A 27,583-nucleotide genomic window follows, 5' to 3' on the forward strand; every position below is an offset into this window, starting at 1 on the left:
CATTTTACAAATGAGGCCTGAGGGAGAAGAAGGAGACATTCATACACATATACATCAAAGGACAATCAACAACAATTAACAGTAAAATTCATAAAACTATTTTAAAAAATTAATTCAACATTTAAGTTTGATAAATGGTGTAGTCCACTTTTTGGCATACCCCTTCTGGAATCAGCTACTAATCCATTCTACATCCTGACAGAGCATTTTATTTTTTATCCGGGTTGGGGACAGGCACAGGGAGACCCCGACTTGGGTAAAAATGAAACCAATATCTAAATTTGACTTTTGTCCAAAAAAAAAAAAAATCTAACAAATATCACTTTTAGGGTTCTAGAGTTATTGATCAGCTACATAAAGTATTTCATTCATGATAAAAATAAAACTGCTGTCCCTGTTATACATAAAGGAAGTGACCTAAAACCATAAATGTTTTTTAACTTTATAGTTAAAACACCCAAAAAGAAGCAATATTTTGGAACTACAAGCACAATTTTCGTGAACAATTATATTTACCTCACTTTTTTACAATAAATTTATCACAAATGAACTTTTTTTTGCATGTTTGCATTAATAGATCACCTAAAATAAAAAAGGAATACATCTGATTGCAATATATTCCAATTTACATGCTTTACAGTAAACAAACAACTGTAAGCAACTTCTTTGAAGAAATCCAAAAAAACATTTTTGCAAGATTAAAAAAAAAACTTTCCATAGTGTCTTGTATTTTCCTCCACTCATTAAAAATTAAAAAATTCTTTATTTGCAGCGATTATTGTCTTATTATTCCCAACAAATCAGATGCTGGGAAATACATCAGTTAGAACAACCCTCTTCACCGCCCACGAACTCTCCTTGTTGCTAAGCAACCTCATCAGAAGATTGAAGCTGACTTGTAGTTTGTTTCATCCGAGAAGGAAAAGTTTCAGCTCTGACTTCAAGGCAGGAAGCCAAATGTCTATCAGCACAGGTAAGCTGATCTGCGACCGTTTTTAACGCTTTCACTTTCTGCCATGACAACGACCCCCCCGACTCATTAATTTGTCATGAAGTTCAAGGCTGCGGGAAAGTGAAGCTGTTTGAAGTTTTGCGTTGGAACTTTTGGGAGGAGGAAGAAACTCGACTCTAAATAGATTTTATTGACTTTAATTAAAGGGAAACCATGTCTGGTGTTGAACCTCTCAGCTCTCCAAACAAGAAGGAGCGAAACAGTCAACACGGTGAGTTCATGCTGGAGTTCATGCTGCACTGTATTCAAAAATATAATTATTTTATTTAAAAATGTGTTTTATCACAAAAGTCATTTGAAAGTGGTACAAAATTAGTTTAAAATCAGCTTAAGATGAACATGTGGTTGGACTTCTAATACATAATTTAGTTACCAATATTCATTTTCTCTGTTTATATGCTGCCTGTGAAGTAGTGACAGCTTTATAAATATAAAACTCATTCAAATTAAACATGTTTGAGGTATTTAAATTTAAATATCAGATAGACTTTGAACATTTTGTCAGTTTATTTCACACATTTTTTTATATTCTTGTAAATAAAACAACAAACTAGTTCTCATAAGTGGAGTGGTGTGCATGTCTGGGAGCCGTAATATGAATCATTATGTAAATGAGGTGGGCTTCTTGGTATTTGATCCATGTTCCGATACTGAACGGCGCTCATGGCGCTCAGACTCACCTGGACTTGTTTATGTATCTGTTATAATCTTGTAAACTCAGCTCTTTACCGCTACTTTGGTTCAATTAATGTCTTATTCATTAAAAAGCAACGACATTAATCTATGAACGTTTTCTGAAAACTTTAGAATTTTCTTTCTGAATTTTTTTTAAACCTTCAAATTTTCTTTCTGAATTTTTTTTAAACCTTCAAATTTTCTTTATTGAATTTTTAAACCCTTTGAATTTTCTTTCTGATTTTCTTAACCCTTTTAATTTTCTTTCAGTATTTAAAAACTATATATATATATATGTCTGAATTTTTTTAAGCCTTTGAATTTTCGTTCTAAACTTTTAGAAAAAAATATTTAAATTTTCTTTCTGAACTATCTTTTAAAACCTTTGATATTTCTTTCTGAATTTATTTAAAAATTTAGAATTTTTGTTCAGATTTAAAAAACAATTAAAATCTTCTTTCTGAATTTTTTAGACCATTTAATTTTCTTTCAGATTTTTTTTTAAACTTTAGAATTTTCATTTTGATTAAAAAAAAACTTAGAAGTTTCTTTCTGACTTTTTTTAAACCTTTGATTTTTATTTTTTTATTTTTTAAAACTTTGAATTTTCATTCTGTATTTTTTTTTAAACCTTCAAATTTTCTTTTTTGATTTTTTTTTTTAACCCCTGATTTTCCAGAGAATTTCCGGGCTACTGATAAGGGTTAAAAAAAATATTTAGAAAATTCTACGTTTTAAAAAGAATTCAGAATGAAAATTCAAATGTTAAAAAAAATCAGAATTGATGGAACAGAAAACATCCATATAAATCTGTTTGGAATCTTTTGTTCAGTTTTACCTGCTGTAAAAAGTGAAACATTGGATCAATTAACGAAAGTTTAACATGTTACATTTAAAAGGTTTAGTTTTCATAAACCATCAATTTAAAAACATAATTTAAAGAAATGAATATTTTAACTGCAGCAGATTACAGGGTTGTTGTTTATTGATCAAATGTTTCACTTCTCAATCAGCTCACAAACACTACAGATCTCTGCTGTTTACAGCCAGTTCGTCATGAAAATAGTTTATTAGTTGTTTGTTTGTTGATGACATTAAACTAATTATACACCAACAATGTAGATGTAAATGACTTTTAGCAACAACTACATCCAAATATTACCTCTTTAGAAAAACTTTGTAAAAATGTCTTAAATACAGCAAAGTATAAGAACAACTTTTCTAGATCTACCAGTTTGTCGTGTAGCTGGAGGTCGTCCTTTATGAATCATTCTGTAGCTCTAATTTACTTTTCTCAAATGATTTAAAAATATTTAAAGCTAATCCAAATACAGTCTTTAATTTATATGTAAATATATATATATTCCCGTTAGAGCCTGTTTGCACATCAGTTTAGATTCATCAGAAAATCCCAGAAATTTCGGGACAATTTATACTCAAATTAGTTTTTGTCAATGAATGATGTGCAGCAGATAACTGTAGGAAAAAGAAAACATAAAGTTTAAATATATACACATATACATTTAATTCTCTTAAAAGGGAATAGTCCAAAGCTTGTTTTTCTTACATTTTCTTGTCTTAAACATTATATTTTTAAAGTTACATTTCCTCAACACCAAACTAAGTACTCAAAGATTTACTGACTTTAGTGAACTTTTTTTATTTTTTGTTTATGATTGATCCAACAATAAAAAAAATTAACCAATGTTACAGAAATCTTAGTTTCAAAGCAAATTAATGAAAATTTAGAAAAAAAATGTAAATTTTTCTGCTCCAAATTTAGTAATAGTACAATTTTTGCAAAATGTATACATATTAACCAAAACGATTGATGATTTTTTTAGGTATTAAAATGCGTTTCAGTGAAGCTGATGTGTTTTACTCTTTGGCTCAGCCAGATGGCATCCTTTCACCACACAGAAACCCTCTCCTAACACTGGAATGAGTTCCTCTGTTCTTTCACTGATGCTTCCGGTAGTTTGGAGTCTGTGCCATCAAAACATGAGCCAGTAAAGGCCAAAATGTCACGTTCTTACAGCCAAATCCATCTGAAGGATTAGTCTTAAAATCTAATGAGGTTGAGCGAGTCCTGAGGGATATTTACATGTTCGAGTTGTATTATTTTAGCTCAGTTTGTATTATCTGATGATGTAAGTAATAGAAAAATAACATTGTTGGATATAAATGTATTTTGCTTTTGTTGAGATCTTGGAGCTGTCTGCTCCGATGCTCCCTCGCCAGTCGTCACCAGGATTATCCACCGTATCTCCGAGATGAAGAAGCTAATGGAAAGCTGGTGTCAACAGGTAAGAGAATAAAATGTATGATCACGACAAAAGCTTTTTGTTTTCATCTTTTGTGCCTCTCCAGTCTGGAGAAGATGAGACAAACCAGAACAAGGTGCTCCACGGTAAGACTCTAGAGCAGAAGGTGAATGGCGTGCTGGCAGAGGCGCTGCACCTGACTGAGCGTTTGGAGGCGGATCGTCAGAACGCAGAAAAGGCCCTCCTCCAAGAAAAAGAAAAGAGTCGATTTTTGAAGAATAAATTTGCCTCGATTTCAACCTGGAGGCAAAAGGAGCATTCCTCGGATATCCAGAAAGGTGTCCCATCCTCAGATCTCCGCTCTGATTCTGCAGCACTGACACTCATGAAGTTTTGGTTTGTTTTAGAGAACGACACATACAGGAAAGACATCAAGCAATTAAAGAGTCAGCTTAGACTTGAACGAAAGAAGCTCAACCAAACCCAAGAAAAGCTGTCCCGCGCCACGGTTCTGAACCAGCACCTACAGGAGGACTTGAGCTTCGTCCAAAAACAAATTCTGATCGTGACAGAAGATCTGGAGCACCAGAATGACCTCATAGATCAGTTAAAGACGACACAAGCTCAGGTAGAATTATTTAATAGACACTATGATCTTTTTTAAAGTCATTTCCAAATATATTTTCTTCTTAAACTTTTTAAGTTTCCCTGAAGTGTTTATCTGTTAATTATAGGACCATGAATGTTGACGCATTAATTAATAAAACATAATTAATTAGTTAATATTTATTAAATGACGTTCAGACGTTTTGCTGTGCAGCGTAATAAAACTCTGACTAAAATAAACTTTTTTCTACACTGTGATTGAGAATTCATTAAAATTAAGGGATAATATGGGATTTATTTGTAGTTATTGGACAGAAAAAAATCTTCTATTTTAATAAATAGGGTGGAGAATAAACTTTTCACTGAAGTTAGAAGAATAAAAAAATAAAAACAACAGAATACCGGGAAAAATGTCAAATAAATAGCCGTTCTCTTGGGAGAGAAATCACATTTTTCAGAGTATTTTTCCATTTTTGCATAATTTTATGTGTAGTGTGAGATTGTAACATGAAAAAATGACTAATTAAAGGTAGTGTCACATAGGAGAGGTTGTGCTGATAAAATTAAACCAAATAATCAGGTAGTCTGTCAATTTTCAAATACAGAAGTAATCATTTTTAGACTCTAGGTTCCAAAGGAATAAAAATAAATGTTCTAAATGTGTGAAATTTCATACTATGATTATTTTCAGATAAGTGTCTGTCAAATACTGTATCAAAAAATGATTATAATAATGTTGATTAGTCTCGATTAATTTTTTCCAGATTTGTGATTAACTAGTTATTTTTTTTCAATTGATTCCCTAGTTATTTGGCTTTGTCAATACTAAAGAGAAGTAAACTCTTTTAGGCGGACGACGTTTGCTCAGAAACACGACACGATCTTCTCCAAGCTCAGGAGAAGTTAAAAGTGGCACGAGTTGACGCCGACAAAGAGAAGCTGTTAATGGAGTGTGAGCTGCTGCCGATGCGGAAACGAACCGAGGAAAGATTGTGAGTAACTTTCTTAATGATGGAAGAACCAGCGTGTCAGCATCCCCCCAAAAAATACAAGCTAGGCACACAATTAAACATTGATGACTTTATCATATTTAATTAGTTCAAGAAATTAAATATTTTCACTCTAGAGCAGAGTAAAACAGATGTGTCATGTTCACGAGCCAGAATTCTGCACATTGAACTGCACGTAACCATAGCAACAATGTTTTCGATCGATGGGGACATTGTTACCACCGGGCCATCTATTAAAGTAAATACAAAATAACCAGGAATAATCGAAATATTTGACTTTTTAAACATAAATTCATGATGTTTGACTTCTATTTTGTTCTTTAGGGAAGAATTAAAGCAGTTAAAGACGGCTGAGAAAAACCTGATATCTGAGATTAAGGACACTGAAGGGAACGTGGATCTTATTGAAAAAACTTGTGCGCTCTTAAGTCGGCGAATTCCTCAAATAGAAGAGTGTGAGAAATGTGAAAAAGACAAGGTGAGCTGTTTGGAAATCAAGACATTTATTTAACCCTAGAACACTTTCACTATAAAATGTTACACCATCACTTTTGTCAGATAATATTTAGCTGATATAAAATACCCAAAAAAAAGGATTTGTCATAAAAAAAAAAACCAGATCAAAATATGATACAACAGATGATAAATTACAAAAGTTTTCTTTTATTTTTAACTGGAAATAAAAATATAGGAAGATTCTAAAAACCTGCTCAAAAATTAGAGAAAAAATTAGGAATTTTAGATGAATTTTGAGAGCCTGAAAGGTGCTTTTAAACTAAATGTATTATTATTATTATTATTAAAAAAAGTAATATATTTACAATTGTGTAAATCAGGTGTGCCAAACTCAATCACACAAGGGGCCAAAATCCAAAGCAGGCAAAACATTTATTGAACATCCTAAGTTTTAAAACTTTAAAAACGTAACTTTTTAACATAACTATATAATAAAACAGGCAGGAATATTATTCCAGAATAAATCAATTTAAGCTTTAAAGGGTAACCAAACCCTAAATCTACTTTTTTTTGGCTGTTGAACTTTATAAATGAGGCTTTTTCTGTTGGCCATCGCCACATTTTTGACAAATTGAAATAAAACTGTTTAATTCTTCAAAATATAGTCAAAAACCGAGTGTGTGCTGCCCCCTACAGGTTGACTCAATCTATTGCAGTTGAATTTTGTGATTGGTCAAACCATGTAAGTTTCAGAAGTCTGACATCATGATCTGCAGCTTCAGTAATGAGAACAGTCCAGCCCTCAAGCCCCACCCCTCAGACTGGATTTTCAAATTTCAGCAGTGGGCGGAGTCAGCCTCCAACTTCCCTGTTTGGTTATCCTTTAAATAACTTTCAATATTTTACTCTCCATAAAAATATATTTGTGTCAAAATTATACGTTAGACATAAGTGCAAGATAACATAGATAGATAGATAGATAGACAACTTTATTAATCCATTTGGGACGTGCCCGCAGGGAAATTAAAGAATCGGGTCAATAATACCAATAAAATAAAATTATCCAGATAGAATTACCAGGAGGGCCGGATCCGGCCCCTGGGCCTTGACTTTGACACATGTGCTGTAAACACTTTTGCTCAGGTGAAAATCACCAGGTGGTGATAGTGTTCTAGGGTTAAAGACAAACTGTGTTTTTAACAGGATTCTGATCTGTTTGATTTTATGATGTAGGACATACAGTATATTCAGAAAATGTTTAATTAATTAATTAATTTTTAAGCATTTATTTACTCAAATCAATGGGAATCAGTAGCAGACAAAACATTTCATCTTGAAAACAATCATATTTGTGACGTTGAAAGTGGGCGGGCCAATACATGCTCCGAGGGCTACGGGGAAGGGGGGCGGGATTGTTCTGTTCCAAAAGCCCCGCCCATAACTCATAGGGGAATTTCTGCTCTGCAGAAACTATGTCCTAGAAAAAAAATCATTAAAAAAAACCACTGGGAACAATTTTACAATAAATTAAACAAATGATCAGAGAAGAATTTTAAATCTAAATAAAATAAGTAGATTTATATAACTTTGCTTTTTTTTTTTAGGTTTCACAACTAAAACTTCAAATAGAAGATAAAATACTGAAGAACAGAAAACTGAGTTCAGTAAAGGAGGACATTGAGGAAACAGTAAGTTTAAAGCTTTCTTACATATTGCTTTTTTATCCATCAGATTCTCCGTTTTTTGGACATTTTTATTCACTTTAGAGGCTATTTTTGTATATGTGTTTTTGTGGAGCCCATAAAAAAATCAAAATGGGTCTAAAAGTATGCAAATACTATTAAAAATAATATTGACATCCTCTGTGTGAAATGTCCTCCACAGAAACGTAAAGGAATGGCAGAAGTTTCCAGCATAGAAGAACAGCTTCAATCAAAGCATGAAGCGGTTGAACGCCTCCTCAAAGGAAACATCGACTATGAGCAGAAGATAGAGGACTGCAAGATGAAGATCTGTCAGAGGTCATTCAAGATTTATTTTTCACCCACTTTTTTCTTCGCTCATTATATTATTATTATCGTTTTTTTATTTTTTGGCCAGTGAAAAAACGTTGAAGCAGATCAACAAAGAGACGAAAGACGTCCTCCTGGACATCAGCGACACCGAGGAGCAGCAAAAAACGTCTGCAAAGCAACTGATGCAAGTTGCAGCTCAACACCGGAACAGCCAAAACGAGCTGAAAGAAAAGAAGCAGCTCAGTCTATCGCAGGAACGAAGGGCCAAGGTGAGTCTCATCACACAACCACTTTCAGTCTGCGCTGCAGGTTATGTTTGAGAAACTTCGTTTTTCCACTTCTGCAGGCAGAAATCGATGATTTAAATCGAGAGCTGTCCGATCTGATGACTGTGGAGGAATCTTATAAGGTATGAGTCAAAGTCAAGGCCCGGGGGCCGGATCTGGCACTCCGGGTAATTCTATCCGGCCCTCCAGATCCTTTTATTTTATTGTTATTAATGACGCTTGCGCTTATTTCTAACTTCTATAATTTTAACTAAATATATTTTATAGAGAGTAAAATATTAAAAGTTGTTTAAGGTTTAAGTTGATTTATTCTGGAATAATATTCCTGCCTTTTTATTATTCATAATTATGTTAAAAAGTTACAGTTTTAAAGTTTAAAAATTGGCATTCTTCTAACTTTTTGGACTATTCTGGCATTTATTAACGTTTTTTAGGCTATTTTGGAGTTTAGCTAATATTTCAGTTACATGCTAGTTTTGGCTGGTTTAGGCTTTTTCACTTTTTTAAGGCTATTTTGAAGTATAGCTATTTTTGTAGCTCTTTGCTAGCTGTTTTGGCTAACCTAATTCTATTTATTGTATTTATTTATTTTGTTTTTAGGCTATTTTGAAGTTCAGCTTTATATGTTATTTAGCTAAATGCTATCTGTTTTGGCTAACCTATATTTTTTTAGGATATATTGAATTTTGGCTAATATTTCAGCTACATGCTAGCTGTTGTGGTTAATTTAGGCCCTTTTCAGTTTTCTTGGCTATTTTGAAGTTTAGCTATGTTTTTTTTTAGCTACATTTTAGCTTTTTGGCTAATTTAGGGTTCTTTCTTTTCGTTTTTTATGCTATTTTGAAGTTTTGCTATTTTTTTTTAGCTACACACTAGCTGTTTTGACAAACCTATTTTTTTTATTTTTTTAGGAGTTGGATTTTAGCTAACATTTTAGCTAGCTATTAGCTTCAGCATTTTCAGCTTCAGTGATTTCAGCTATCAGCTTCAGCGTTTTCAGCTATCAATTTCAGCATCTTCAGCGGCTAAATTCTGCTTACAGCATTCACACTAACATTATCACAGGTAATGCTATATATCTAGTTCATAATTATGTTAAAAGGTTACAGTTTTAAAGTTTAAAAATTTCATTTTAGAGTGTTCAATAAATGTTTATCCTGTTCGGAAGGAGTTTGAGATTCTTTCCCCCTGTGCAATTGTTGATTATTTACTAAAAAAAAACCTCAGGTTTGTTTAACCAAAATATTGCCTTTTTCTATATAAATAGGCATGATGCTTACTATGACGCTTCTTAATAAAGTTAGAAGCAAAGTTGTTCATTTATATTGATAGTTACCTTAACCTCCACCTTGCTTCTCTTTTCTTTTCTTTGCATTTGCTTCTTGTGTCTGCTTTAGCAGTTAAAGCTAACCGGATTCTGACTCGTCGTTTTGCTTCCCATCAGGTTGAGCTCGAGAACGTCAATACCGAAATGAAGGAAAAGCAAATAAGTTCGGACCAAATCAATCAAGATCTTCAAAAAGAGTTTGAGGATGCAGCCTTGAAAGTTAAAGATCTGGAAGCAAATGTCAAGGTACCTCAGAGTGTTTTAGTTTTTTTCTTCAGTGCAGTAATGTGTTTTCTTTGAATAAAAATAGTTGTACAATTTGGGTTTTTTTTTTTGTAGGAAATCCAGCAAATGACAGAAAAGTTGGAGGAAATTCAGTCTGATCATAAGAAGATGCTGGTCGAACTGAAGCAGGAGAAACAACTCAAATGTGACCAGCTGAACGCTGCTCTGGTAGGAATGAAAAGTTCTTTTTTATTCAGACACATTTACTTCACTTAAAGTGAGCCAGAGTTTGTTTCCCCCAAAAATCAGGAATAGTTTTTCAGACTTAATATACTTAAGCGGACGTTGATCCAGAACCAGGAACCGCTCTCGGACCCATCTATCGAGGTGGTCTCTGTTTGTTTCAAATCGGACTGAGCCTCGATTCGTTCAGAGATTCGATTTGATTTAAAATGGTTTGTTTAAAGCAATCCAAAACAAGTATAATGCGTGTGCAATACAATCAACAGAGGATTTACATCAGTACAAAGATATGTCAGACATAGGAAAACAAGGCATTAAAATATAGATCGCTTGAAAGGAAGTGGGAGGAAGTGAACTAGATTCCTCAGTCTGAATATAATCTGTGGTTAACAACTGGACCAAAACGGCCACCGTAGTCGGTCGTCACATGATGTAAACAGATTAGGAATAAAGCAGACAAATGTAAAGCAACAATTGTCGACAATTTTATCAAACAGAAAAAAGGTCCAACTGTTTATTTGTTAAACTCAAGTTTATTTTGAGTATATTTTTAAAAAAACTAAAATTAAGATAGTATATTTATATTTGACTTTTAAGAACTTATTAGAGATAAACTGTACAAGTTCATGTTAAGCATACTTGGATTATACTAGAGCCACGTATATCCTGGCCAATGAGTGAAGAAATCTTTAGTCACATGATTTTGTTCACAAGGTTTAGCTCGAAACCGAAATGTGTGTTTGACGGCAGTCTGAATACAGACTAAGGTTCAGGTTCAGAACTCGATCTGAACCAAATAAGGCGAAGTCAGTCCGGACAAATGGACTTTTCCAGTCTAAGTAAACCATTAGAGAATATGTAGTAGTAGTAGTAGTAGTAGTAGTAGAATCTGGTTTAGTTTTTGAGATTCATTTATTTATCAAAATACTTCTCATTGCTAATTATTGTATCTTTTTATTTCATATCCTTACCTCCAAACACTAAAACTGATAACCAGATTTGTTTTTTATCTACAGGATTTATTTGAATCCACCACAAAGAGATGTGATATCATTTTGGGAAGGATCACCGACCTCATGAATGAATGTGAGGATTGTCACAACGCCGCAGATCAAATGGACAAAAACGTCGAGCACATGCAGGAAGAAATTGCAGGACTGCAGTAAGTTACAGGAAATATTCAGAACTTTTTCACTGCAAAATTAAACTCTATAGAAATAAGTGAGTGAAAAAAAATCTGCCAATGAAAAAAAAAACTGTATTACGAAGAATTCTTACTGTAAGAAAGAAATTCTGTTTTCTTAAAGACCCACTCCGATGAAAATCATGTTTTTGATGTTTTTAACATGTTCTTTTGGCATTTTTTTCTTAATAGAGAGCATATATATTAAGAAAATTAAACTTAAAATTCAATTTCTGTGTATTACCTTATTCAAATGGTGTGATTTAAAAGCAGATGAAAAGGTGCTGTTTGAAAACGATCATATTTCTGTCATAAAAAATATGCTCCATTCTGATGCATCCACTTCCAGATACTTAATTCAATTCGATTGTATTTATATAATACCAAAGTCACAAATCAATTGCATCATCATCTCAGATGATGTAGCTGAAGACTTGATGTAAATAGATCCACGAACGTCTTTGTTTTCCTCGTCTGAGCTGGAATCTGGATCAAAACTGTACGACATGTTTTTGTTGCGCTGGTAATGTCAGGTTGGGGTGTGAGGGGCTGTAAGCTAGCAGGAGAGCATGTAAAAAAATGGGTGATGGGGAAAGGGGTTGGGCTTAGAGGGGAAATTCTAAGGCGAGTCTCTTGATTTCAGCTAAAAACGACATAATCATAAATAAAAGACAAATAAAATTGGTTTATAAATGATTAAAGTGGGTTTTAAGATTATTTTGCTGCTGAAAAACTTTATTAACAAGATAGTTTTAGACAGAAACAGTGAAGTTTTACTTTCTTAAGATTCAGTGTTTGTTGTGTTATCACAGGATGCTGATATTCACATCACAGTGACAAAAAGTGTCTTTATATTATATTTGGACATGAATTTCTAACATGTTTTTCTTTCTTTTTTACTTTTCCATGATTTCCTCCTGCAGGATGGATCTTAGCGTGGTGGAGTTCAAACACAAATCAGCTGCTCACATTATGAGAATCCTGAGGTCTGATGTCAAAGCGTGCAAAGAACGAACTCAGCGATCTGTGCAGACACACACGACTCTGGTTATAGCAAGAAGAAAGCAAATGCAAGACACTAAAGTAAAGAAACAAATCAGTAATTCTTCCTAAATACAAGATTTTTTGTATCTAATACTGTGAATTCGGGGACAGGCTGTAAAAACATCTCATTGTTTATTTGCTTTTGGATTAGTGTCAGCACATTTCTTGTCACAATACTCCCCTTAAGATACGGAGAAAAGAGCAGTGTGCAATTAAAATTACAAGCCATGGTCAATCTTGTTTAAGTGCTTTTGCCACAAATGACAACTCGCTGTTGTTATAGTCTTTTTGTCAGGACAAATTTGATGATGCATGCAGTTGTGAAAAGATGTGCCTGTTTTTTTTGTTACCTGTTGTCTCACACTTTCCACAGCAGCTGGAGTGTTTCTGAACCATTTAGAGGATGAAACAGACTCCTGGAAACATGAATCTGCATTGTTCAGAAAGGCATGCGTTTAAACACTCCTTTGTGAGAGAAAAAGCCCATTTATTGTAAGGTTTTCATCTGCAGGATTATCAGCCCCAGCCAGAGGCTCTTTGCTGATGGGGGTTTCACATGGCTTATCTAATGTGAAATCGCCATGTGGTATATAGTTTCATTAAACGGTGATCAAGAATGCATTAGTTCAAAACAAGAAAAGGCAATGGAGCTTAAGCCGCCATGCATCCAAGTGCAGCAACTTTAAAGAAGTTGTTGGTGTGAGACAATTTAAGAATTAGAAGTCTTCCTCATAGCCACAACTCCCATTAGCTAGATAAAAGTTAGCCATGCAAAAAAGGGGTTTAGTCTTTTTCACTTGATGAAATAAGACGATATAACAACAATACTTAAAGAGGAAAAAAAAAAATCGGATTTCAAGAAATTGGGATTTTTTATTTCTAAAACCAATATAAAGGACACGTAATGTCTATATTAGCCGAACTTATTAAGTGGAGTATAGATTTTGGAATCACAGTGCATGAAGCACAATGATTAAACACGTTCAAATTTGAAAGTATTTTCATAAATGTGCTGACCACAGGCCCTTTTGGAAGTTTATTTGTTTGGTTTCATGGGAATGTTGTGTTCATTCGCTCCTATTAGTCCCAGAAAACAATCATTTTGAAAGTATTTCAAGGATTAAAGATCTGATGTCTACGCAGGACCTGAAAAAACCACTGAAACAATGTTTCTACAGGATGGCCGTAAAAAAAATCAATCAGGAAACTGGAGTGATCACAACTTAGACTACAAGAACCAGTTAGGTTGATGCTTCAATTGTGGTACAAGCACCAAAGTTGGCATGAACCAGGATCCCGTGTTTCAGAAAAACACTTCAATCACAGGAAAAACCCCAAAATGGCGGCCATTTTTAAAGATGGCGTCCGTACACTCAGGCGGTGTTGGAATTCCTTCACTGCTCACTACAAAGTGTTCTTTGCCATTTTGTAGTGCTGTTTGAATCTACAATTTCTAAATCAAGAGCCCTCGAAATTTCCCAGAAGTCTTTGTGAAAAATCAGTATGCATTGATGATCACAACATGACCAAATTTCGCCCACAGTGCATTGCAGTTAAACAGTTTTTGCGAAAAAAAAAAAAAAAAAAAATGCTTAAATTAAACATTTTTTTTAATAATCATCATCAGAACTCAGTGGAGTCATAAAAAGACGTAAAATGCTCGTATTGATAACATCATATTTGCCAAATTAAAAAAAAAGGAGTGAGCATGATGTCAGGATTCCCCCATCAGGCACCACATCTGACCACCAGAGGGAGCCCTCACCTGAGTACTGACCCGGCACTCCATCTCCACTCTCAGGGGTCTCTCCCTCAGCCAGATCTCCTCAGCTGTTCCCAATCTACCTCATCACCACCAGTATATAGTCTGACTGCTGTCACCACCTCATTGCGAAGTCTTGTACTGCCTGGCATACATTTCTGAGCATTCCTCCTTATTACACCTTCTGGTTTGTGATTTCTGCCAGTCTCCTCGCTTGGTGTTTGTACCATAAAAATGCGCAATTATTTCAGTAACCCTCAACTATCAGTCTAATTCTGATGTCCTTACGCATGCTGCCTGTCTGCCCGAGGATAGACATTTAAGGTCCACTCAGATCATCTTTATAGCTAGTTCCAAAGTGTTTCAAGTGGCCTATTAAATTATGAATTTAATTCATTAAGTTTTAATTATTGAATTATGGTCAGGACCGTTGTTGAGGATCAACAACACCCCCTTTCCCCTCCCCGTTTCCTGGAGCTCTTTGTTTACACTCTCCCACTAGCTTACAGCCCCTCACACTCCCAACCTAACATTACCGGGGCAACGAAAATGGTGAGCAATATTGGAGCTATCAAGCCATAGTTTCGAGTCAAAGCCAGTTCAGATGAGGAAAACAAAGACGAACATGGATCTAGTCAACTATAAGTGTCACGAATTGGGTCATTTTTAAACAGCATTTTTCTACGTCCTGCTGATTCACAATTGGAATAAATAAATACTCAGAAATGCAAATTTGAACCTTAGTTTTTGTAATTAATCTCCTTTCATCAGAAAAATGCCACAAGAACATACTTTTTAGTAGAGTGGGTCTTAGCATTAGAAAACATGATTGACCTCTTGACCCGGTATGTACCAGCCAAACGTCTGTTGTCACTTTCTAGAGTCAAAACCAAACAGCAGCATTCAGCTTCTATGCTCTACATATCTGGAATAGACTTCCAGAAATCTTTAGATCAACTGAAACTGTTTAAGACCTCTCAGCTGAATTTGATTATTTTTTATTCAAGAGTAAATTTGAACTTAATTTTTTTTAGATTTTAATGATCACTCCTTTATATGTTTCTATTAAATGTTTCTATTATGTAAAACACTATAAATAGTCTCTAGTTCTACACAAATAAACTTGCCTTGGAACAATACGAGGGTTTTTTTTTAACCCCTAAAGATGTGAAACGGATTCGTTTTTTCGTAAACTCTGACTTCTGTTCTGATTTGATCAGAGCTCGTCGCTTGGCGAGGACAAAGTAAACAATGCAAACTGCCGACGCTATCAGTTTCTTATGGGCAATGAAGTGTAATTTGTTCCATTTACACTTCACAACAGCATCAGATGGGCTTTGTCAGTGCTGCATGGAGTAATTAAACCTGAAATCAATAGCAGGCATTTGTCATGTTTACAGCCCCTCTTTCTGCTGGTTTAAACTCATCACTTTAGTGCTGTTCTGTTTTACTGCAGAGACACACTTCATTATGTCTGCAGGTACAGTTGAGATATTCACGCATTCCCTCATCCAGCACCTGAGAAACATTGTTCAAATGAAAAGGAGACATGCAAACAGATCCATACTCACTGGTGATTTATTTGCCTGGTTTTATAGAAAACCGTGTTGTTGTTGTTGTTCAAAGTGGCTTATTAAATCTCACAAATAAGGAATGCATGTGCTGTATCACAAACATATAAGCTTTCAGGGTTTTTTTGTTTTATCTGCTGAAGAAAATGCACTAATAAAAGAAAATAAAAACACTAATCAGATTACGTATCTATGATAAGTAAAATACAAAAGCCTGTTTGAAAGCACATTTACAAGCAGCAGAAAGCAGAGGTGGGGATGCGAGTCATATGACTTGGACTCGAGTCTGACTCGAGTCATAAATTTGACGACTTTAGACTCGACTTGGACTTTCAAAGCTCTGACTTGACTCAGAATTTAATATCCATAACTTGTGACTTGACTTGGACTTCAGACCTCTGACTTGGAAAGACTTGCTATTTTCCCCCAAATCAAAGGATTAAAAAGTATATAGAGAAAGGCAGCGCCGCGATCTCTCTGTCTGTTTGTCTACATCCGTGTGTGGTGTCGGCCCAACATCCAATCAAATTAGGGACACGTTGTATTGGTCTGACAGTCCAGCCAATCAAATTGCAGAAAAACCTAAATTGAAAGGACTTGAAGCTTTAATAGTAGGACTTGTGACTCAACTTAAGACCTGTTGGTGTTAACTTGTGACTCGAATTGGGGACTTGTTAGTGTTAACATGTGACTCGACTTGGGACTTGACTCAGACTTGAAGACAAAGACTTGAGACTGACTTGAGACTAGCAAAACAATGACATGGTCCCACATCTATTGCCTCGCTTTTAGTAAGTATACTTGTTTTTTAATAAGTATACTTGTTTGCTAAGGATATTAGACAAACATTTTCGTATATTTGTGAATGAGCGAAAACGCTGGATACTTATATGCAGAAAACATTACATTTCAGGGTTTTAGTAATTTTTTTATGTTTTGTTTATTGTTGATCTTTTCCAATCTGTTTAGGAAGCTCTAAAAGCTGCACTGGTAGAGAACCAGCTGTTTTCAGATAAATACAAACGACTTCAGAAGACCCTCATGGAGGCCAGACGGGAGGCAGTTTCTGCCCTGAGTGAACAGAACCGTTCACATCAGGCGTTTCACTATTACACTCAGGTACAGTCGACACTTGCTCGCCCCTCAGCCTCCATCTATGCTAATTATGCTACATAATATCACGGTCTGCTCTATTAACTTCTGCTCTACTTTTCAATCTATATTTTAAGAAAGTTATTGAGATGACACTATTTTTTTGGATACTGTTTTGTATACTGAGGAAACCCCTGCTAACCTCTGGTGTTCGTTAATGACCAAAAATTCAATTGAAATTTAGTCTTTTTAATAAAAACTGGGATCAGAGTCCACATTTATACACTGTAGTTAGACCTTATGTGGCTCCAGGCCAATGTTGTCAAGAGAGGGACTCCCCAAAGTCATCTTTTTGTCTATTTTCAAAGCATTCCAGGTGGTCTTTAAATTATGATTATGATGTTTTTAGCCAAAAATAAACCAAAAACAAAAACAAAAAGGGAACAATGTTGTTTTTCAGTAGTTCACTAGAAATTCACATAGATCAACCCCGCCCCCACTTCCTGTCATCCACCTGTTTTTGAATTCTCCTGTTCACACTCCCAGCCTAACATTACAATAAAATGGCGCTAAATTGGAGCTATCCAGCCAGAGTCAGCTCAAAATGAAGACGTAAATGGATCTAGTCGTCTACAAGTGGGTGCATCAGAATGGAGCTTGTAGTCTGTCTAATGTATTTTCTGTCACAAATATGATGTTTTGTCAAACTGCCTTTTTCGTCTGCTGCTGATTCACAACTATTTGGATAAAGAAATTCTCAGAAATGCAATTTTAAGCTTTATTTCCTCAGTATATTTCCTAAATCACATGTGTCAAAGTCAATCGCATTGGGGGCCAAAATCCTAAATACACCTTATAGGTCGTGGGCCGAACAGGATAAACATTTATTGAACACTCTTTTTAAAACTTTAAAACGGTAACAAAAATATTCATAAACTAGATATATAGCATTACCTGCGATAATGCAAGTGTGAATGTAAGCTGCATGAAGCCGCTGAAGATGCTGGTGCTGATAGTTGAAGATGCTGAAATTAATAATTGAAAACCTTGAAGCTGATAGCTGAAATCACTGAAGCTAAAAGCTGAAAAAAGCTGAAGTTGATAGCCAGCTAAAATATTAGCTAAATGCCAAATTAGCCTAAAAAACAAAGCAAAAAAAAAATAAAAAATAGGTTAACCAAAACAGCTAGCATGTAGTTGGAATATTAGCTAAACTCCAAAACAGCCTAAAAACGGAAAAAAGCCTAAATTAGCCGAAAGCATTTAAGCTAGCATATAAATATTAGCCTAACACCAAAATACCCTAAAAACTAAAAAAAAAAAAAAAACCCTAATTTGGTCAAAACAGCTAGCATGTAAATATTAGATTAACACCAAAATACCCTAAATATCTAAAAAAAAAAAAAAAATCCTAATTTGGTCAAAACAGCTAGCATGTAGCTGAAATTTGAAATGTTAGTTAAACTCCAATATGAACTAAAATAATCCAAAACAGTCCTAAAAGCCAGCAGAATGCCAATTTTTAAAACTTTAAAACAATAACTTTCAAACACAATTATAAATAATAAAAAGGCAGGAATATTATTGCAGAATAAATCAATTTAAACCTTGAATAACTGTCAATAATTTACTCTCCATAAAAATATATTTTGTTAAAATTATACAAGCTAGAAATAAGCTCAAGATAAATAGGCCATTAATGACAATAAAATAAAATTACCTGGGGGGCCGGATAGAATTACCTGGAGGGCCGGACTTGGCCCCCGGGCCTCGACTTTGACACGTGGTCTAATGATCAAAAAAACGTCACAAGAACATGTTAAAACATCATTTTCATCAGAATGGGTTTTAAATGTGGCAACCCCCCCGGGAACTGACCCGAATCTTTACACATTATGCATTCCAGCATGGATCCAAAATCTTTTGAGATTTTCCACAAACAGTACACATACGTTCTGCTTGTATTTTCTTAATATGATTAAGAAGGAAAAGAGAGTGACAAAAAGAGGGAGTAAAGTAAATACTTTGGGTGATTTCTGCATTTATCTTGAATGTAGCATTTTTTGGTGATCAAATATACAGTTTTAAAAAAAAATAAACTAATAAAAGTCCTTAAGTTAGATAAAATATAATGTTTTATAGAATTATTAATTAAAAATAAGCATCAAACAGGTTAGAATTAATGATTCAATCTGCACTGAAATAGGAGGAGAGTTTAGGGAGACAACTCAGCTGCATTTTCCTGCTAAATCTCTGCAGTCTTCTGCATTTCTTACCAAGACCAGAATTACACATGACAACCTTAACATCAACCACTCTGCTCTGGCAATAAAAAGAAAACACATTATTTGTTCAAGAAATGACTAATACCTTTACTTGAGCAATTCCTCATCTAACTGCATGAATGTTATCAAGTGCAAAATGCATGCAAAAATAAAATCCTGTGGACAGGATTTTCTACGCTCATGATCAAAGCCTGATTTTCTTTTAGTCTGGATTCAGCCTGCTCCATTTTTTTTGTTTGTTTCAACTCCATGCCTCCGCCACAGCAGCCTGTGTCTGTCGGCTTGAGTTTTATGCCTAGTTTTAGTTTTAAAACAAGAATAAAATCACAATGTGTTGGCAGTAAAGATCTAAAGTGTTTTGATTTATGCACAAAAAAATGAAATGGATTATTTTTCCTATTGTCTTTATAATTTGCAAATTGTCTTATTTATTAGATATACTTGCATTTAAATTATGCAAGGTTTGGATTTTTACACAGTTTGGATTGTTAGGGATCAGAACATCAAGAAAATTAGGTGAAAATGCTGTTAAAGTAAATAAATAAAGAGTTTTTAGTGTAATTGTCATGACGAAGGCTCATCTGATAATGAAATTGATCCAACTTTTCTTCTAATTCTGCAAACAACTCCACTTCTTTAAGAGCAAATACATATTTTAATGCACATATTTTTATTACAAATGTTCAAAATTGTCAGTTTTAATAATCATGTTGTCATCAAACTAAACAGTTTCTTCATTTAGTAGAAAAAAAACACAATTTCCCTCTTTTGAGTCCTCACAAAAGCTCAATATAAACTATGAAATATAGTCGAGTTGAGTAATACGGATGTGAGAAATAAAATTATTTTTTCAATGTTTAAATTAGTCTTTTTTAATAATTATGTTGTCATTGAACTTGTTTCAGGAATATTTGGCTTCACTTGTATGTTTACACAAATACGTTATTTAAATAATGCACAATGACCAAAAAAGTAAGTCTAGAATTTTACTACTTTGGAAATACAAAATTAGAAAAGTGTGCATATCCTGAGATAAATTGTTAAATTAAAAGAGACATGGTTGATCAGCATCTCGTGGAAAATGCCAGGATGTGGCTCTCATCAAAATCCCCTCACACGAGCACGGCTGTGTTTTAGGTGGAGGTTTTAACGGGGAACACCATAAAGAGCCTTCTTATTATTGTCTTTCTTTCAGGAGCTGATGACTGAGCTAATTCGCTTTAGTTTTCAATGCACCGGGGAACACATTGCCGAGCAATGATAAGCTTTGCGGGAAGAGTCGAGCGATGGCGGGGAAGAAAAGCAATGGCATCTATCAGAATTTAAACCCCTTTGCTTGAAACTGTGTTCAAATAATAAAGCAAGCAGCATGTCTTTCCAAGAGACTAGGAATAATTTCTGGTTTCAGTGGGGGGTTCATGACTCTGTGTGTATGTGTAAAATATGTCTTGGGGGGATTGGTATAAAGTTAAACTGGGTGAAGTAGAAATATTTTACTCATCAGCTTTGCAGTCACAGAGTTTGCCTCGGCTAGAACAAAACTGCTGAAGCATTTAGAGAAAATTAACCCCCCATCCTGGCAGCCAGATGTGACTGGATTCTGATGAGTGCACACGAGTGGGCAGAGAAACCAAGAGACTGTGAAATTCCTGTCAGGCCCGTGTACTGCAGAATGGGCTATTGACTGCTTTCTCTATTCCCCTCCATCATTCTTCTTGAACACTGCCATTAATTTCCTCTCCTGCCTTACCAATTCCCTTTTTTTCTGCCTCCTCTCCCCCTAGCTCTCTATGATGCAGAAGAGGATGCACAAAGCTTTTGAGAAATACTTAAAACAACGCAGCCTCCACAGCCAGGCTGAACTGGACCGGTGCCAGGCTCTTTCCGAAGAGACCTACCAGAAAATCAAAGCAGCCGAGGTATTTGGATGTACACACACATTAAAAAAAAAAAAAACAGGCCTGTAAAAGTGCATTCTTCTCTTCATTTAATTTTCACCACAACGCAGGTATTCTCCCAGGTGTTTGTCGTATTCTTGGCTTTGTTTTAGCTCCCTAGTAAGTTGTAAGCTGATTTATCTCTAAATAGTATTCTGTGTGTTTTAGCCAAATCAACCGATTTTGGATTCGCCTAAATGCATTGCTTGAAGTTTGTGGAGGATATTTGAAAAAGCTGGAATCACCCTTTGTCTGTCTTGCAAAAGAGTCGGAACATATTCTTCAAGGCTGAGAAGTGAAGATCCTCAATTAGGGGGTAATCGGTGTCTAATCTGCACTGGGATGTGCGATGAGGTCAAAGCGGACGGAGAGGGAGTGATGAATCTTGATGAAATGTCCTGTCCAGGATTACTGCAGAGCCAGGTGGCATCCAGCACACTGTGACAAGCATCCACTTTTTTTTGCTCCAATTTATGAAGATATCACAAACCTGGTCCTAATACTTCCAACTCCTGTTTTGAAGTACCTACAATGAAAAGTGGTTTCCGTCTCTGTTTCCTCTCCCCTGACTGCTGACATGTTTTTTTTTTCCTCGCCTTTTTTGATGGGTCTGGGCCAGACATTACAGGGAGCAGCCTTGTCTCAACAGCCCAGCCTCAAAAGGCCCCAGCAGATCACAGCTCAAGGCAGGGAGGAGTGGGGCACAGGGGGAGGAGCTATCAGGGAGCTGCAGAGTGTGAAGGACAAAAGAGCCGGTGTATTCAAGCGCACCACACCGTCACCCGTCACAGCTCAGCACAGGGTCCATCAGAGCAGGCAGCTCTCACTTTAAACAGAGGAGTCCAGCTCAGAGGCTGTCCTCGAAAATATGCACATGGAGACGGAGAGAAAAAAAGAAGAGGCTGAAATAGGAAACAGTGTGAGCGTCAAGCAGGATTTATGCAAAAACCTGTTCCAATACGACGTTAAAGTCACTCATAAATATCGATATTTGTTGGATAGAAGTGAAAATGAAGGGGAAGTTGAAGCAGACTGAGTCCTGATGAGGCCTGCACTAATCCATCAAGTCCACTTAACCCCAGAGCAAAACACAGGAAAGGTCATGTTAACACTTTCACAGCTAAACTAGTTGAAACAGGCGGCAAATGGCAGTTTTCCTCAAAACTAGCTTGAGGGGAAGAAGCCGTGGAACCCCAGGGTGGGTGGGTGGGGTGGGAGTGTGTGTGTGGGGGGGTGCAGGCTGTCATCCTTTTACACTCCTGCCAGAACTGGCAGTTCGGCTTTGTGTTCTGCGAGTTTACACAAGGGATGGCATAATTGACAATGGCTAACAGCAGAGAGCAGTGCCGAGCCTTGTTGAATGGCCAGTAATGATTGGAGCAGACGCCCACTGCCCCAGTCCCGGGGGACGGTAATCCAAGATCCTGTTTCTGATATAATTGTTAGTCAGAGAATTTCTGCATGGCCAGGCTGGTGCACATTCCCAAGTTGGTTTGCGCTGCCAAGCAGTTTAATAGAAAAACTGGCTGCTAAGGTTTTTAAAGCAGAGGAGCGCTGAACTTGGACGAGGTGCAGCTGGAGTGTTGTTCTCCTTCCCCTCCAAAGTCCATGATGACTTCACTTCCTCACTAGTTTAAACTTCCATCATCTTTTCAGCTATTTTTAAAGCAATCCCAGTGGTTTTTTTTAATTATGATGATGCTGTTTTCCGCCTAAATCGAGTCATTTTCTAGGACATAGTTTCTGCAGAGCGGTAGGAGCTCATTAGAAATTCGCCCCCGGTGATGTGGGAAAACTTCGCCCCTCCTTTCCCTCCACATTACTAAGAGCTATCTGTTGACACTCTCTCACTAGCTTACAGCCTCCCATACTGCTAAGACTATGGTCACATATCCCAAAATGCCACAGTGCGGTTACCTACAAGCAAGTTTTTCAGCAAATTTGGTAGGTAGCTGAGCGGCAGCATTTGTAATCGGGAAGCTGCAGTTGTATTTTTACACACTGCTCTGTGGCCACTCAGGTTTTAAGAAAGAGTAGAAATTTTATGGCGACCTGCCGATTTTCTCTAAAAGGGGATGTCGGTCAGTCACTCAGGCACATTTCCAAGTACCATGGTGGCAGTGTTGTGACGGTTAGAGATGACACTATTATGAAATCAGGCAACAGCTGGACGGCCACAGGTCGGTGGACCGGCAGTAGCTCTGACTGGAAGATGTGTAAGTGTCTCGGGATGGTGGCCATCTATGTCATGTGCCACTCAGTAGCCATGAGGTATATAAAAATGGGTCATTCTGCACGTCTGACGACGACCTAATTGCCACCTAACTGCCGCCTGTTTACCACCTGACAGCCACCTGACTGCTGTCTGATTACCACCTGATTACCACCTGATTGCTGCCTGACTGCCGCCTGACTATCACTTGACTGCCACCTGATGGCCGTCTGATTGCCACCTGGTTACCCTCTGTCTACCGCCTGATTGCCACCTGACTTGCACCTGACTGTCACCAGACTCCCGCCTGATTACCACCTTACTGCCACCTGACTGCCACCTGATTACCACCTGATTACACCTGACTGCCACCTGAATGCCGCATGACTTCCACCTGACTGTCACCTGACTATCGCCTGACTGCGGCCTGATTACTACCTGACTCCCACCTGACTGCTGCCTGATTGTCACCAGACTGCCACCTGATTGCCACCTGACCACCACCTGATTGCTGCCTGACTGCTGCCTGCCTGATTACCACCTGACAGCCACCTGATTACCCTGTGACTGCCGCCTGACTACCACTTGACTGCCACCTGACCACCGTCTGATTACCGCCTGATTGCCACCTGACTTGCACCTGACTGTCACCTGACTGCCATCTGATTACCACCTGACTGCCTCCTGACTGTCGTCTGGCTGCCGCCTGACTGCTGCCTGATTACCACCTGACTGCGGCCTGATTACCACCTGACTGCGGCCTGATTACCACCAGATGCGGCTTGATTACCACCTGACTCCCAGCTGACTGCTACCTGACTGTCACGTGACTGCCGCCGGACTACCACCAGACTGCCGCCTGACTGCTGCCTGACTGCCACCTGTCGCCTGATTGCCGCATGACTTCCACCTGTCGCCTGACTGCCGCCTTATTACCACCAAACTACTCCCTGACTGCCGCCGTCTTTATTCATGACCACGCCAACGATTTTCAAAAAAATTGGATGGTACGATGAAATCTTGAAGATTATAGCAGTTGCATGTGTGACCGAAGCCTAACTGAACATTACCAGTTCTACTTAAATATTGGAGCTTTCCTGTTGTACAGCGATGAGCCAGATTTCAGCTCGGACAAGGAAAACAAAAACGTACACGGATCTAGTCCACAACCATCAGACAGGAGTGGAACAGGAAGCTTGTAGCCCGCCTCTCTTTTTTTTTTGTTACAAATTACATTTTTTCATCTGTTACTGATTCACATCCATTTGAATTAAAAAAAATACTCAGAAATGCAATTTTAAGTTTGATTTTCTTAATATTTATCCTCCATCATCTTCACCAGAAAAATGCCATGAGAATGTTTTAAAATCCCCAAAATCTAATGTAAGAGAAGGTTTTGTGTTTGAGTCTTAATACCAAATAAACCTGTATTTGTTTTTTTTATTATTATTTTACCAGGAGAAGTTGTCAGAAGAAATTCGTCTCATCTCAGAATTCCTGGAATCCGTGACGGATGATTCTGCCACCACCGACGACGCCGGGTGAAAGCACAAGCCGGCCCAAATGCCGCTGGATCCAATGAGTAAACGCCTTGGGTTTAAACAGCAGTGTAATTGGACATTCACCTGTACCAGACAACTTACTTACCCCAGCACGCTTCAGTATTCACCCCCCCACCCTCCCTCCCCTTTTACTTGCAGCAAATCCATAACAATGAAACAGGTGACTTTCATGCTGCTGTCAGGACTGATCTAATTTTAGCTGGGTGAATGATTGCAATTGGCTTTGCCTCATCAGATAATTAATCTATGTCACCATTAATTGGGAAAGAGAATAATTACAGGCCGTGTTGACAGAAATTCTACGCTTCTCCAGATTCCAAGATCTAATTACAACTAGTGAAACCCTGTGACCTTAACTAGCACCCAACCTACCTTGGCCAACTTGACCACGTAGAGACCCATCTGCGTACGGATCCACGCTTTTTAGACCAGCACTTTGTTCGACCAGTTGAAGCCTCCCCATCCGTCACTCCCGAGTGTTCAATTTTCATTTTGTGGAAGTTCAGCCTTCAGAAGTTTTTCTGGAAGTTTTCAACTCAACTTATGGAAGTTTTCAATTCATCTCCAGCGCACAATGAGCTAGAGATGAATGATTAATGAATAAATTTAAATGCTTCATTTAAATGCTTCATTTTGTCCATGGATCATTAGTTAAGTCCTTTGTGGGAAGGACCTGAGAAAGGAGTGAAAATTATTGAGATATTAGCCTGGAGCAATCCAGGGGTAAATAGTGTGCACACTAGGATGTTGTGTGTCTACTATCCACTGGCTTTCTAAAGAACCCTGGGGAAACTCCCTTTTCAATTTGGGATCTTAACTGAATCACATTTAGTTCTTGTAGGAAATTGATTCTTGTTTTATGGAGTCTAAACAGTATCAAACTAATGCTTCACAAGAAAAGTATTAAAGATTTAGAGGAAAATTCTCCAAATATTTCATTTAATAAATACAATAAAATGAGTTATAATGAAACAAATTAATTTTTTTCTTGAAAATGACTGTTGTGCTTTTTACTTACATTTTATGGGGGTGAATAATGTTATTTTCTATTTTTTGTGTTGATTAAGATGCAGTTTTTGTCTCCAAATCCCTCCCTTATTAGTGAGAACAGAAGGGGGCAGTATGAACACAACAACCTTGAAAAAGATAACTGACTACAATCTGCTTTTACCACAACATTATTTAGGATTTTTACAATATGAAACTTGTCTATTTTTAGAGTTTTTAGGAGTCTTTTTAGACTTAAATAGAAGAAAAAAAGGAGCTGTAGATACTTGTTTGGACTCCCATGAAGCACCTTGACGAGAAAAATGTTAGTCCGTCACATATTCTTCATATTATTTACTGACTATATGGCAATATCTCAAGTGAAGGTGCCTCTCCAACACATTAATCTGCTTTCTGTGCATCTAATCAATCCTGTGAATAGATGAAACTGAGCAACAACTAGATGTCATCACATTTATCTGCAGGCATGCCTTAAAGTGCACAATGTTTGTCAGCTTTCTTCTGTTTTTTATGCTTTTATCCGTAAGACGGGGATCAAACAATGTTTTATTTCCTTTCTGTGACTCATTAAAATAAGGAATACAATTTGTTTCAAGTCCTGTTTTTGAGGAGGCCATGTTAGGAAAATCTGATTTACTGGCAGCGTGATTCTTGCTTTCAGCCTGACGCCACCATGCAGGCAATGGTTCCGTTTCATTTGGATTCACCTCAGTAATCGCTTTTGATTGCTGAAGTGAAGCCGAGCGAATCGGAGCAACATTCTGTCTTCTCCAGCTAAACAGAATCCTGCTCAGAGATCTTTTTAAAACAAGGAAGATGAAGGAGTTTTTGCACAAACCGACCTGTCTTTGTTCATGAGAAAGTGGAGAAGTGAGCCATGGAGCTGATGGAGTCAAAGAAAGAATGTGAGTTTCGAGAGGTGCCACTGCGTCTCAAATATCAATGAGGAAGAAGCAGACAGGCTTTCAAAGAGGAAATAGTTTTCCTATTTTCGATTGTTTTGTTTAATTTAATTCATCTATCCCTTTCATGCAGTAAGTTGATGTATTTCTGACAATCTAGTGGAACTGGACCTTTGTCCGGGTTAGTCTCTCATGTGGAGCTCCACTGAAACTTTGACAAATAAATTCTTCAGTCTAACAAAACATGTTCCTGGTGTTTCCACTCGTTTGATTTCAAAGATATTTATCTTAAGAGGATAATAATTTGTGAAAGTCTCTGACATTTGTGGCTAGCTAGCATGATAATAAATCCATGGCTTGGAACATTTTTTAGTTAATTAGAGTCAATCAATCCAAACTTTGCTCACTTACCGGTGTGAAACCGGAGTATAATGAGCAGAAATCAGCATGGTGATTGGAAAACACAAATTACAGCTGTTAAAGAGAAACTCATCCGCTGTTCTCGTGTTGATACCAGTGCCTGCTGCGAGGATTTCAAATGAGCAAGGCGTTCTTTTAATAGATGTTGGAGGAAAGTACACCTCCATAATTAAAAACAGAACAGGTTAATATCCTAATAGGCTAAAATGAAAATGGCTATGTTTACCCATCTGCATGGATTAGTGTGACTGCAGGCTGACACCCCAGTTTGCTGTCTTCTACAATTTGTTTACACAAACAAATTTCCTAATAATCTTCATTTTATAGCAGAACTTCAAGATCATGAAACATTTTTTAAATGATAGCCAGTTAAAGCCTGTTGTTGCGAATATGCAACAAACCATTTTGGCTCTAAAATTACCTAAATGTAGCATTTACTTAAAAGCAAAAAGACAAGTGAGTTTTTTTTGCATTACAGAAAATAT

At 36.7% G+C, this 27,583-nt stretch overlaps 1 protein-coding gene across 3 annotated transcripts; it reads left to right on the forward strand.

The window, feature by feature from the left end:
- LOC112147661 (myosin-9) lies at window positions 1–26,361 on the forward strand. Of its 3 annotated transcripts, XM_024274196.2 has the most exons (18): window positions 1–973; window positions 1,159–1,223; window positions 3,893–3,993; window positions 4,058–4,289; window positions 4,359–4,579; window positions 5,407–5,549; window positions 5,892–6,045; window positions 7,628–7,711; window positions 7,908–8,044; window positions 8,124–8,307; window positions 8,385–8,447; window positions 9,770–9,898; window positions 9,992–10,105; window positions 11,137–11,282; window positions 12,227–12,386; window positions 16,650–16,799; window positions 20,842–20,976; window positions 24,665–26,361. In XM_024274196.2, exons 2-18 carry the CDS (start codon window positions 1,166–1,168, stop codon window positions 24,749–24,751), a joined length of 2,298 nt encoding a protein of 765 aa, XP_024129964.1. In that variant the 5' UTR covers window positions 1–973; window positions 1,159–1,165; the 3' UTR covers window positions 24,752–26,361. The 3 variants fall into 3 exon arrangements, 1 of the variants encoding a protein (XP_024129964.1); XR_002919506.2 differs by lacking the exon at window positions 24,665–26,361 and having other exon boundaries at window positions 12,227–12,402; XR_002919507.2 differs by lacking the exons at window positions 20,842–20,976; window positions 24,665–26,361 and adding an exon at window positions 12,721–12,794 and having other exon boundaries at window positions 16,650–16,784.
- Window positions 26,362–27,583: the final 1,222 nt, after the last annotated feature.

Source organism: Oryzias melastigma, linkage group LG17 (genome assembly GCF_002922805.2).
Source record: "Oryzias melastigma strain HK-1 linkage group LG17, ASM292280v2, whole genome shotgun sequence".
NCBI classification, from domain to species: domain Eukaryota; kingdom Metazoa; phylum Chordata; class Actinopteri; order Beloniformes; family Adrianichthyidae; genus Oryzias; species Oryzias melastigma.

Bases quoted from the DNA above. Each gene is read 5' to 3' on its own strand.
- LOC112147661 (XM_024274196.2), top strand. From the start codon at position 1,166: ATGTCTGGTGTTGAACCTCTCAGCTCTCCAAACAAGAAGGAGCGAAAC. The intron at 5,550-5,891 runs GTGAGTAACTTT...TTTGTTCTTTAG, and splicing joins AAACGAACCGAGGAAAGATT to GGAAGAATTAAAGCAGTTAA. The intron at 11,283-12,226 runs GTAAGTTACAGG...TTCCTCCTGCAG, and splicing joins GAAGAAATTGCAGGACTGCA to GATGGATCTTAGCGTGGTGG.